Raw genomic sequence first — 13,001 nt, 5'->3', positions numbered from 1 at the left:
GAGCAAAAAATAATGTGATTTTTACTCTTTTAATTGAATGTCTCTGTACCACAGCCATGGAGCTATAGAAAGGCCTAAGACAAAATTGTCACCGGAGCTGTGATCGCTTTGACGTGACTCCTTTAGAGTTGTTTCAGGGAGCATTCATGCAAGTGATATATTTTGTTTGCACAAACGATTGACTGGTGGAAAGTTGTGTGCTCGTGCGAATGTGCTCACCTGGTGCCAGGAATCCTTTTGTGGCCTTCTTGCTGTGTGTTGCAGGGCACAGAAAAAAAGCCATGTGACTTGAGTGCTCAATCAATTTTTATTGCTAGTCACCTCTGCTAGCTGGTACTCCCTTACTGAACTATTTACCATTCCTTGGATATGAATTTGAATAAAATTGAATGATCTGATTGGCTTTCTATTCTAAACTGTAGAGGTTGGATCTGTATTTGTCTAAGCATCAGAAATATCAATCCAGAGCTGTATACTCCCAATATTTGTAGTACATAAATAGTAATTAACTGTAAAGAAACATGAGTGTTATTTTATTGATATCACACTGCAGAATGTGGAGTTATACCAAGATACACACATGTCTTGGTGGGGGCGGGGAGGTTTGAAGCCCAGTGGCATATTTTATGTCCTATTTTCAATGTATATTTTTAAACTGAAATTCTAATTCTAGAGAAGCCTGAGAGTCCTGTTACAAAATAAAGGAGAACACTGAACACATGCAGTTGCTTTAGCAACCTGACCTCCTTCCGCTGTCTACTAAAAATTAAATCCTGCCTTTTTAGTTTTGCTGAAATAAGAGGTACCTTTGAACCTCTGGAGCTCTTTGCAGAGGAATCTGTTTAATATCTGACAGGTTTCAGAGTAGCAGCCGTGTTAGTCTGTATTCACAAAAAGAAAAGGAGGACTTGTGGCACCTTAGAGACTAACCAATTTATTTGAGCATGAGCTTTCGTGAGCCACAGCTCACTTCATCCGATGCATTCAGTGAAGTGAGCTGTAGCTCACAAAAGCTTATGCTCAAATAAATTTGTTCGTCTCTGAGGTGCCACAAGTCCTTCTGTTCTTTTTAATATCTGAGTTATAATTAGAAGATGACAATGGAATGACTCACTATCACAGGTGCTTCGGCTGCTAAGTGTGATGGGGAAGCTAAAATCTTTATAGTCAAAGTGGGAATAATGACAGGTTTCAGAGTAGCAGCCATCTGTATCCGCAAAAAGAAAAGGAGGACTTGTGGCACCTTAGAGACTAACAAATTTATTTGAGCATAAAATTTGTTAGTCTCTAAGGTGCCACAAGTCCTCCTTTTCTTTTTGGGAATAATTACAGTTAGTTATATTATTTCTATCATATGAAATGATCAGTCCTTTAATCTGTGAGATTTAATAGCCTGCAGGCTGTGATCTTATTAACTCTTACAAAGCTACGAAGGGGGATACTGCTAAGGAAAACCCAGGGTATGGCAGAAAGTGGTGTTGGCAGTCAAATAGCTGGCATGCTTTCCTCTGAGTCAGTCATGATTCAATACCCCAATATGGTGACAAAGGGGATTTTTTGGACAAAACTTAAAACAGAAGTCCTGATCGCTCTGTCATTAAATATCTCCTGACAACACTTTTTACAAGAATTAAGGGTGTCAAATCATTCTGCTCCCCTAAAATTCCTCTTGAGATTAGTTGGACTCAGGATTCTCCTTCACTTTCTGGCCTAATCTGGTGTGTTTGTGCACTTTTACACCCCTTTTATGCTCCAACCCAGAGATGGTTTCTCCATATTGGGACCTCACTTTGATAAGCTTGGACCATACTTTGGGATCCTTTCGGATCAAAGGAACTGTAACAAGATCTACACTGATTACATTCCAAAGCTTTGTTATGTTAGAAGCATAGAAGAAAAAATATAGAAAGAACAGAGGACATGCCTAGCTAAGTGCTCCAGGTGAAAACTCACAGTTCCAACCCAGCCCCCAAAATCCCCAATCTTAGAGGAGCATTCCTTTCCAACATGACTGATCGTTTATGGAGTGATTCCTTCTTTATCAGGGAAACAGGTGAGTGAAGTATGAAGTAGAGTAAAAAAGGGTATCTTGTGGATCATTTACTAACAACAAAAGAGGGGTTTTTTAATCCCTTTTCCCCCAATCCCCTGAGGGCATGTAAGAAAATAATAGTGAAGAGGAGGTTCTCAGAAAAGAATGAGAATGTCATGCAACTCCCTGATCTTATGTACATCCTTTTACCATGCACTTTGCACTAGATGCTGTGTAAACAGGAAGAGAAGTCATCATCATACTGAAAGAAACTGGTGCACCTAAAGTTAATACACCTTTAGGAAAAATATTAAAACTGATGTGACCATGAGACCTGAGGCAGAATTAGTCAGCTATAATAGATCCAAGTGTAGTCACTCATACTGGCCTAGTAGTATTATTAATATTTATTTATAACAGCAGCCAAAGGCCCCAATCAGGGTTGAGGCCCCACTTCAGGAGCTGAAGTAATTCTGTTATGAAGTGGGACATCTGAGTTTAGGTGACAGTTTTGAGGGCTACCAGGAGTTGAGAGAATTATAGAGGCATTAGGCTTTGCCATTATGTGGAGAGAATGAAATTAAATGTCTCATCTGAATTAGAAGTAGTAGGGAGGAAACTAGACTATGTGCAAGTCTGCATCTTGTGGTTGTAGTTATCTTTGTAAGGCACTCAGGTATTGCAGTAATGCACGTGACATACATGTACAGACGGATAAAGTAGAACACTGAATTCTGCCCACAGGAAACTGTATTGACAAGCTCTGAAAGGAGCGATGCTCCAGCCCTCCTCCATCAAAGGGAAGATTGCTGATGAGGTTTAGGAGGAAAAGGAGAAGAGGAATATTAAAAAGGGTACATCTGTGAGATCCCTCTTCAAACTCCAAGAGGGGCTGACAGGGCTACAGCTATCCTAAGGAAAACAATTAAATATAGAAACTGATTTTGCTCTCATGATTTAAGTCTAGTCCAAGGGACAGAATTTGCATGTGATACTATAGACAGGCGAGCATGTTTGCAAAAATTTCAGCATCCTGGACTAGAACACAAAGCATTTCATAAATGAGGTATTATTCATACACCTAAATACAGTGTGTCCGTTGTCATATATTTACCATCAATTTCCAGATGTGGCACTTTATCACTGGGATGATAGGCAGGTATGGCTATCTTCCAGGTATGATGGACCTAACCTGGGAATAACACTGTTTGGCTACTGACATCTCTGTGTATTGTAATACAGTGTCTGTGAAGGTGATTTTACTGACTCTCCTGGATTTGGGAAGTGCATAAAGTAGCCATGTCTTGGTAAGCTTTTATCCTTTCACTTCTTAGTCACTAGCTCAAAAGCAGGTAAGGCCAGTTACTACTTCTGAAATGGAAAAGGGATCACACATACACTGCTCTCCTTGCCTGCCTACACCCTTCCATCCTCTGGAAAAACATCCGCTGTGATCTGAAGGGAGGAGGCTGATGCTCAGGTGCACAAAGGGTAGAATATGGAGTGCCTTTAATAATGTTTAATGATGGCGGTAATGATTTTAAACTGTTGTGGTGTTGATTGCTGCAGGATTTGGGGCAGAGGGAAATTAAGGGCTGGCTTACTCAGGTCAAAACGTTCCCCTCAACCCTCAGCTATATTCAGCCAGAGGGAACACAAACCTAGTCCTTTAGGGCCAGATTTCAAAAGTATTTAGCTGTCTAAAGACACTGGCAGGCACCTGATGATTCAAAAGCACCTAAGCATGTTAAGCACCTGCATCATTGATGTTAGGTGCCTAACCTACTTAGGTCCTTCTGTAAATCCCAGTAAGTGCCTATCTCCCTATTTAGGCTTTTTAAATATCTTTGAAAATTTGGCTCATAATCCTTACTCATGGCCATAATTACTTGGTTGAGTAAGAACCTACTCCCATGAGTCAGGGCTGCAGGACTGGGCCTCACATGGCCTTTGTGAGTGATTTGAATTCTTTCATTCTCTCCTTTGTCATCTTACATTATTTCTCAAAGACAATATTCCTTGTGAGCGAGAAATGATTAATAGTCTCATGGGTGAAATTCATCCCTTTACAGAAGGCCACCACAAAAGAAGGCACTATAGTCTAGTGGACAGGGCATTTGACTAGGACTTGGGAGACTCCTAGTCAATTCTTGGCTTGGCCACTGGCCTGCTAGGTAACCTTGGGCAAGTCACTTCCCTCCCTATGCCTGTTTCTCCAGGTGTAAAATGGGGATAATGATACTTACCTCCTTTGTCAAGCACTTTGAAATCTAAAAATGAAAAGTGCTATATCAGAGCTAGGTGGTGTTACCATTATTAAATCCTATTTACACCCTATTTTCAGGACATAAGGGAAATTCTAACTGAAACATAGGCCTTGTATTGCCCCTCTGCACAAAGGTGAATTTAATCTCTTATGAACAAGTGATTTTTGACCTACTTTGCTGTTTATATCACTGGCTTTTAGAAAAATGAAACAGAATTCATTCACAACTTTTTGGAGCTAATGGAAGATGTGTTATTAGCAAACGAATCGCAAAAGAAAGAAGAAGAAAAGGAAAGAGGAGAAAAAGAAACAGACTTCTAGCTGCAAATTTCACTTTTTCCTCTGGTGAATAAGATGAGCCAATTCAGTCAAACAAAACCAGCTTTTTATTTTAATTAATAATTTGAGAACAGATCATTTATTATAAAAAACCATCCACATTTGCAAACTACAACAAATAAGTACAGGTTTTGTACACAAAGCATCACTGCATGATTGAAGCCCAAACATTGAATCTCTTGTGGATCTGAAAAGGAAAACAAACCACCCCATTGCTCTAGAGTTTTGTGGTGAGGCTCTCATCATTTAGGGTTCTAATCCAGAGCACTTGCAAAAAAGAATTTTCTCTCCCACTCCCAGGATTTGTGGAATCATAGCAAATGTCAGTTGGGACCATTTTGACTTGGGACACTGAAGGAAGCTAAGGCATGATGTAGAGGCTTGTTTCCACCCAAGGCAAGCACTGTCAACTTGGGGTTGGGGGTGGGGAAGAAACATTCCACAAACTGGGAGTGGAAACTTTTCACCCAGGATCCACAGTGAGGGCACTGACAGAAACTTGAAACAGCAGCCCTGAGCCAAGTGCTTTCTATTCCAGAGCTGAGTGCTTTCTGTTTGTCCAGAGGTGGACAAAAGCTGTAAATACAGCCCCAGGTTTAAAGGTTTGAACAGGAGTAAAAAGTATTCAGTTCAGCCCTGGCTGCTCTGGGTAGAAAGAAGGCATGAAGCCTGCGTTCACTGTCCTGCTTGCAGAGAAAATGGGGTCACTGAAAATATCTAAGTGTTTTCTAGGTTAAGCCAGTGAAGGAAAACAAACAAAGCACCAAGAAAACCGTGTGAGAAAATAATGCCAATGGCTCCGATTAAACCAACAAATGCAAGAAAATTCAGCTGAAACTCTATCCTTAACCCAACTTGCTTGTGCTCTGGTATGTATGGAAGTTGGAACCTACTACTAAACTGGTGTCCTGGAGAGAGATTCTAAGAGGAGCAGCACAGAATTCACAACCCAGGGGGAAGTGAAGCTAAGATGGCTTAAAGTGAACTTCGCACCATCCTGGTCCTGAGCTGCTCTGAGGGCTGGAGGGGCCCCCCCAAACATAATTTAGCCCTAGAGGCCTGTCTAACTTTTGGCACCCTCCCATGTCTGCAATCTGTACTCCCAATACACCTCTCCTGCCCCCAAACCCACTCCACTATGCTCCCTATGCCAGGACTTACAAGAGGGCCACCCGTGGGCAGCCTTACGACTGTCTGTCTCAGTTTCTGCACCAGACAAATTCTTCCTAGACAGAACCAGGGCTTTTAGGTCCCCTTTACAACACACTGGCCCTTTACTTGGTATAAAGGAACCAGAGCTAGAACCAGGCTCTCATTTATGGTGTATAGAGAGTGAATAAACAATAGATCAATTTTATCAAGTTGTTATTCCATGGTCCATTATTTCAGCATGAACTCTGAACATGCCTGGTATTGTAATCTTATTTTACCTTAGACCCTTAAAGCTACACAGGGCAGGGGAGCTTAGTTCCTTCTTTACAGCAGCGTTAGCGATAGGTGAACCGAGTAAGGAAGAAATTAGATGCCTCATTCCATCCCCAGTTCATACACACCTGTCCAGTTCCACAACTAAGCTCAATGTGAACTATTTTTTTCAGAATCTGCTTAAATCTCTTCACTTAAAGCTAAGCAAATGTTTACATACCTTCCTGAATCAAGGCCTAAACGAGATCAGAATTTGGCCTTTTTACTGGAAGAAATAATACATTTTATTTTGAGCAATCCAAAAGAAACAAACTGCTAAAATACGTACAAAAATATATATGGTTTTTAACTTCACAATTCTATCTTAAAATTGCTAAAACATTATTTTCCTCTCAAAAGTTTGTGGGGGAATAAGCAGAACTTCTAATTGTCTCTGGATTTCTTTTCAGCAAGTTTCTGTCCAGAACAAATTTTTATGGTTGAGCTAGAAATAGGGATTAGTGAACATTATGGAGGGTAGTTTTGTGAAATTTTTAAACAGTTGTACTGAGCTTTACAAGGTACTCAAAACCTATTTTAATTCACAAGTCTTATTTCCCTGAAAGTTAAAATACATGCTGTTTTCCAGAGATGCTGCAATTATTTGAAACTATTTGTTTCCTAGGTAGAGGAAAGCCTGTGCTATGTATAAGGAATAGAGGAACTTTCCAAAAATATAGTCTGGTACAATGAGGTTCCTATATATGGCATTAAAACTATGTCTACTTTTTATGAGAATTTTTTTTCATTCCCCTCTTTGTTCATTATGTCAGTCTCTCTGCCTTTGGTTTTCATTCTGCTCTCTCGTCAATTTTTCACTTTCATTTTATCATTGGATTTTCTTCTCTGTTCCTTTTTTCCTATGCAGAACTCAGTGATTTTTAAGTCAAACTTTCAAACCTCCATATTCCAGTGGGTTCAAAATTAGATAAAAGGGATTCACTTGTCCACAGAATATTTGAAAAGAGGGGAAAAGGTTAGAATATAAAATGGTGACTTCCCTTTAAGCAGTGCAAATACCACTGGTTAGACATTCTCCAGGTCACCATGGAACACACGCTGACTGTAAGGGCAAAAGTAGAACTTCATTGACTTCAGTTGCCTTTCCCCTTGAAAAAACAATCAGCATTCTTGAGGACAGAAGGCCACCTCTGACTGAGGACACTTTTGATAAAAAGCAACTTTTTATCATCACTACTTTCCAAAAATCGCAGTACCGGAAAATATTCAATATTCACAGCTGACTTGAAAGCGAGCAATGTACCTGCATACAAAAGTGGATTTTCATTCCATGTTAACTGGTAAAATCCATAATTCCTCCATGAAAAGGGAAAAACCAACAACCACAAACCTGCTTAGCCTGCGTAATCTTTAAAAACGTAATAATAGGTGCCAATAGGACAGTTCCAGAAGCCTCGTGTTAAGCACTGGGAAAGTACATCTTTAACAATAGCTTTAAATAGAGATAATGAAGACAAAAGTATAATCTGAACCATATTTAACGGGCATCATTGTTCCTCTTTGCCAAATTCACACTCTGGTTTTCTTTACTTTCAGTAGGGAAAGCAGTTCTTAACAGCAGACATGTGCACTGGGTATGTACTACTTGCCACCTGCCATAGTAATAACTAGATGAGCTGCGAGTGGGAGAGATCTCACATTCAGCTTACAAACAGTGGGAGGAAAGCTCATTGGGAAAGATCAGTTCAGGTTTTTTTGCCTAGAATTACAACATGTTCAAATGTCAGATGCTAAGTACCAGTTCTGGGGAAGGGACTTTCCTAGTGAGTAACACAGAGATTTCACTCTCACTGCACCCCTTCTCTTAACTCTCTCACAAACTTCTTGCTGCCTAAAGCATTCTCTCTCCCATCCTCATCATGTTAAGCTCTGTTCCCCAAAACACCTTACTCCATTAAAGTGAATGGGAGACTTGTCACTGACTTCAATGGAGGCATGATTTCACCCTGGGCAACTTCAGGTTTCAACATCTTCTTCCCTACATCAGAAAGCTAATCAATATCCAGATCTATCTCCTGTGTCTATATTTAGATAAATATAAAGTATCAAATCTAATTCAATCTAATCGCCTTCAACTAGAGTAGTAGGAGCGATGAGTAGCTTACTAAGATGAAGTAAAAGCTTTTGGCTGCAATATTGAATAACTTCCTCCAAGAAGCCAATCTAAATCAAAATAGTCCCCACAACCGCTGGCTCAATTAAGTTCTTTGAGGCTGTCTACACTATGGGGGAAAGACGATCTAAGCTACGCAATTTGAGTTATGTTAGTAGAGTAACTCAAGTCGACAAAGCTTTAGATACCGCTGGGTCCACACTACACTATGTCGACGGGAGAGCATCCCCTTACTCTTCTTCTTCCAATGGAGTACTGGCATCAATGGGAGAACGATCTGTGGTTGATTTAACAGGTCTTCACTATGAACACCACAGCATTGATCCCCGGTAAGTGTAGACAAGTCCTAAGTCTCCTGGGTCCAACAGCTAATTCTGAGAGGGAAATAGGTACTTTCCTGGAGCCATAGAAAGGATAATTAGGCACTCCCCTAACCAAGGGGCAAGACTCTGTCTTGCACAGCTCCATTACTCTCTAGTAATCAGGTCCCTGGTAATGATCTCCTTGGAAGTCTCCATCAGCATGCTAAATCCTTCCAAACTACTTAATACAGGGGTAGGTTCGTGTTACTGTCAAATTACACACACAGAACATCCCTGAGATGCCAGAAAAAAAACATAGAAATATCATACTGGAATTCCAATTCCCACTGACTTTGTGGAAAATATTAAAACACTCTCTTGCCATAAAGCTTTTTAACATAATGTAACCCTTCTCACTTCTCTGCTTCAATAAACCATTCTTTATAAATCATCCAGAAAACAGGGGTGAAGTCATTGATCAGAAAGAGAGAGATTACAGCCACGTCTCACTCTTAATACACTTGGTGCTTTAGATATTTCCATGTAACTTCAAGTATTGGCTATATTTCTTATTTTCAGCATTGTCTGAGGTAATTTAACACCATATGCTACTTACAAGGCTGCCCTACCTTTGCTTTTTCTGAGTTAAACCTGTCCCACTGGAAAATTAAGTAGAGCCAGCAAAAAATATCAGGTCCATGCACACACCAAATCTGTCTAAGTTAGTGGAATTTCACTGGTGAGACAAAGATGTAAGGGCTTGATTCCATTAGGTGCTGAGCCCCCTCAATTGCCACTGACTTCAATGGGAGGTCAGTATCTTACAGGATTCAGCTCTAGGTGAGATGAGAATTAGACTCATCATCCAATTTCTAGAGAAGCCAAACCACCCATTTCAAACTGCCAAGCTGACTTTTTTCCCCCAGACGAATGAATGCTTGGAAACCGCACACACAATGTTAGTAAAGCATTCAAGAGTACAGGGAGTTTCTGCTGGGTGTAGCCTAGTGTTTACAACCAGGTAAATAGATCTGTGGCTCATTGGGACAAAACAAAAAAAAAAAAAAACCCTAGCTAATAATAATACCAGTCTTATCTTTTCCCTTAATTTAGAATTAAATTTATTTTTGGAAGCTCAATTTACAATTTACTTTTCCCCCCAGGTTTCTGGTTACAATTTAGAGATGATTCTTTCTTCCTTCTAATTAATCTGTTAATAAATATACAAATATACCAAGGGTGCTCTGTAATAAACAAAGTCCCCAAACAATAAAACCCCACCTCAGTACAAACGATTGTTATATGCATGAAACTATAATGCAAATTAATTACACATGTGGCACATGGCATTTAATATAGAATCACTTTTGCAGATATAAAATAATGGCACGGCTTCTGTAGGAGAGATTGCATGCCACCCTATCAAAAAACAAAAACAAAACCAAAAACCCCTCCAAAGAAGTCAAGTCATGATATCCTTGCCATACTAGATACTGAAATTGAGTAATCTGGGAAGGAGATGGCAGATTTCCCCATTAAATATCTGAATAGGTATACTCCTGTTTAGAGTAAGAATTCTAATGTGTAACATGCCAAAGCCTGTACTTAAAGAGGTCTTTTCAGAGACCCTATGTTCAGCTAGGACTCAAGAGGTGAAGAGGCCTTGTTCTGAACCTCTGCTTTGATCAAATTTTATGCACAGTGCCCATTTCAATGCATCCTTCAAGAGACCAACCATTCTGATTTACAATGGAAAACATTGTCAAAAACTACTTCAGGAATGAAAAATGCCTGAAGGAAACAGATCTCCCACAGCATAACTGAGTTATGTATGTTCATGACAGGATGAGAATGTTGACATTGGACCATATTTACTGATGATGTAAACAGGTATAACTCCATTGACTTCAAAGCATATGATCATATTCAGCCCACGAACGTGTGACTTTCTATGTGTGAAACATCCCTGTTCAGTGGGCCAGCACATATGCCACTTAAGCAGTCAAAATAAGTCACATATGCCACTTAAGCAGTCAAAATAAGTCATGCTTTGCTGGCCCTCTTGCACAAGGGTGAATTTCATCAATGTCAATCTGCCTGAGAAAACTTACCATGTTACAGTATGTCATTAAAACAAACATTTATGGTGAGCTGCTAAAGATCTACATTGAGAAACACAACCTCAGCAATCTCATGCATAGTAGTATGAATAAAGCAAAATATTAGACAATTCTAGCTGAAATTTTAACTGCTGAAGTTTCTTTAAAAATGAATTAAAATAAATGACTTTAGCGGGCTCGTCTCAGTTCATTAAGGATCTATGGTCAGTGAATGGGACTATTTTGCTTAACTGACTAACCATTTAACAATTCCCATCCCCTGGTGCATAGGGTCCTCATTGATCATAATTACATAATGAATTGTTTTTACTTAGATTTTTCCTTAAAGTGAAGTTGGATAGACTATTGCTGGTAATTCAATTTCTTGCTGATAATATGTACAATCAATTCAGTGTACCTTACTGCACGCCATCTTAGTTTACACAGATACTTTACATAAATGGGGTGTACAAAGGGGAGGGAAACATGAGGCAATGCAGCTGCAGCTATTTTATGTTGTTTGAATAGTTTTCTTTGATCTTTATATAGTTTTCCAACTTCTTGTTTCAACAAGTGAACAACATTTCTCTTGGCATTTTTAAGAAGCAGAGATTAAACAAAAAGATGGATGAAATGGAATCCAAAAGAGAACATCACATAATTTTAATTTGACTGTTAAAATATCAGCAAGATAATGTAACATGCAACAAGTATGGGGAAAAACAGGTTGTGCTAAGCTCAACATCTTATGATAATATCTGAGAGCAGGGATAGATAGAGCCCTATTCTGTAAGAAACAAAATATTGCCATCTTGTTTGATCATTTCCTACTGCTAGGTTTTGAAATATGTGTTTGAGTTGTGGTCACTGCATTTATTTGTCAACTTAACTAACAAGGTTCACTAGGGAACTTACTCAAAATATGATTGATCGGGGAACAGCAACAGACAGTTTTGAAACTGAAGGATAACTGCACAGATTGTTAAGATAATAAAGAACAGACATTTATTATGTATCAGCTCAAGTTTTTGTGTCTTTTCCCACTCACTCCAATAAAAATTATTGGCATTATATATCCATGGGCATTTAAAAAAACAGAGATAAATAGTTTTGTCCTTTTGGGGTTTCTCATTGTAACCCTAGTTGTAATCATTCTAAAATGTCACAGTTTGCCTATACCTGCAGATCCTGAATGCACCTGACAAACTCCTCAGGGCTGGAAGGGGATTTTAAAAGATTCTGGTGTAATACAGACTCTACCAAAGCCCTTTTTTTCTTTAACTCTATTTTTCTCTAGACATTTATTACCATAAATGCCTTTGAGATGCAGTGACTAGATATTTCTGTATTTTCACTTAGTGAAGGTGCTGCAACTGGGGAAAATATGATTTCAACTAGCATCCCTCCTTACATATAAGTGTCTTCCAGGTAGGAAATGGGAACTGCCAAATTTATGCAAGTCTCAGGCACTTATATCAGAAAGCAATGTCAATTTTTAAAAATCTGGACCTGACTTTTAAAAATATTAAAAAGAAGAATAAAATGTACGCTTAATTATGCTCAAAAGACATCAGTAGCACATTGCATCTGTGAGTTCCAGGCCCAGTTCCATGTGATTTTGATTTCCCCAACTCTCGATCTACAAGATGGCCCAACACTACTACATCCCAGTCTTCATGTTAGCTTCTTGCTGATTTTGCGTTTCATCTGTGGTTAGGAATTCATCACATGGTCCTGTTCGATTATCTGGCTGTTCTTTATGTACCAAGTGCACCATTTCTTGAGATTTGCTGGCTTCTCCATTCAGTCCACCCATCTTCTTGTCTGACACTGACCCTTTGCCATTGTTAATCACTAGCTTTTTCTTCTGCCCACATCTAGAAAAAATAAGCAACACAAATGGAGATTATGGAACTGGGAAGCACAACATACAGAGTAGATTTTCTAGAAAGGGGGCAAAGGAAATAAAACTTGAGTCTGTCAATGGAGAAAAGCTAAAATATAATACATAAAGCTTTTGTCTTTAATGGATATATTAAGTTTTTCAGGTGGGATATCCAAAAGTATCCACCACTGCTCTTATTCTACTCCCATTGACTTAAGTGGGAACACAGTTCTTTTGACAATCCCTTCCTTCATATATTGCTCAATTATTTTTAGAACTAGGTCTGAAGGTTCAATGTTTGGAACTGGTAATATTTCAATCCAGGGTTCCAACCTATCTACAGTTATCTCAGAGGATCATTTTTTCTCTTCTGTTCTCTTTTTCGTGTGTCTGGACTAGAACCATGCTGACCATGCTATGGAAGGGGTCACAATGCTATCATCAACAGTTTAGCTTGTTAAAGGCTATATTGAGGATGGA

The 13,001-nt window shown here is 39.2% G+C and overlaps 1 protein-coding gene across 28 annotated transcripts in view; it reads right to left on the bottom strand.

Annotated features, from left to right (window-relative positions):
• Nucleotides 1-4,682: 4,682 nt before the first annotated feature.
• CD44 (CD44 molecule (IN blood group)) overlaps nt 4,683-13,001 on the bottom strand; it is a 102,213-nt gene continuing 93,894 nt past the window's right edge. For all 28 annotated transcript variants that reach the window (XM_073347941.1, XM_073347944.1, XM_073347956.1 and 25 more), the window contains one exon: nt 4,683-12,513. In XM_073347941.1, coding sequence (XP_073204042.1) covers nt 12,297-12,513 — 217 coding nt within the window. In that variant the 3' untranslated portion in view covers nt 4,683-12,296. The remainder of the gene's footprint in view (nt 12,514-13,001) is intronic.

Source organism: Lepidochelys kempii, chromosome 6 (genome assembly GCF_965140265.1).
Source record: "Lepidochelys kempii isolate rLepKem1 chromosome 6, rLepKem1.hap2, whole genome shotgun sequence".
Taxonomy (NCBI): domain Eukaryota; kingdom Metazoa; phylum Chordata; order Testudines; family Cheloniidae; genus Lepidochelys; species Lepidochelys kempii.
The sequence above is the reverse complement of the archived record's forward strand: the minus strand, read 5'-3'. Positions and strand labels throughout refer to the sequence as shown.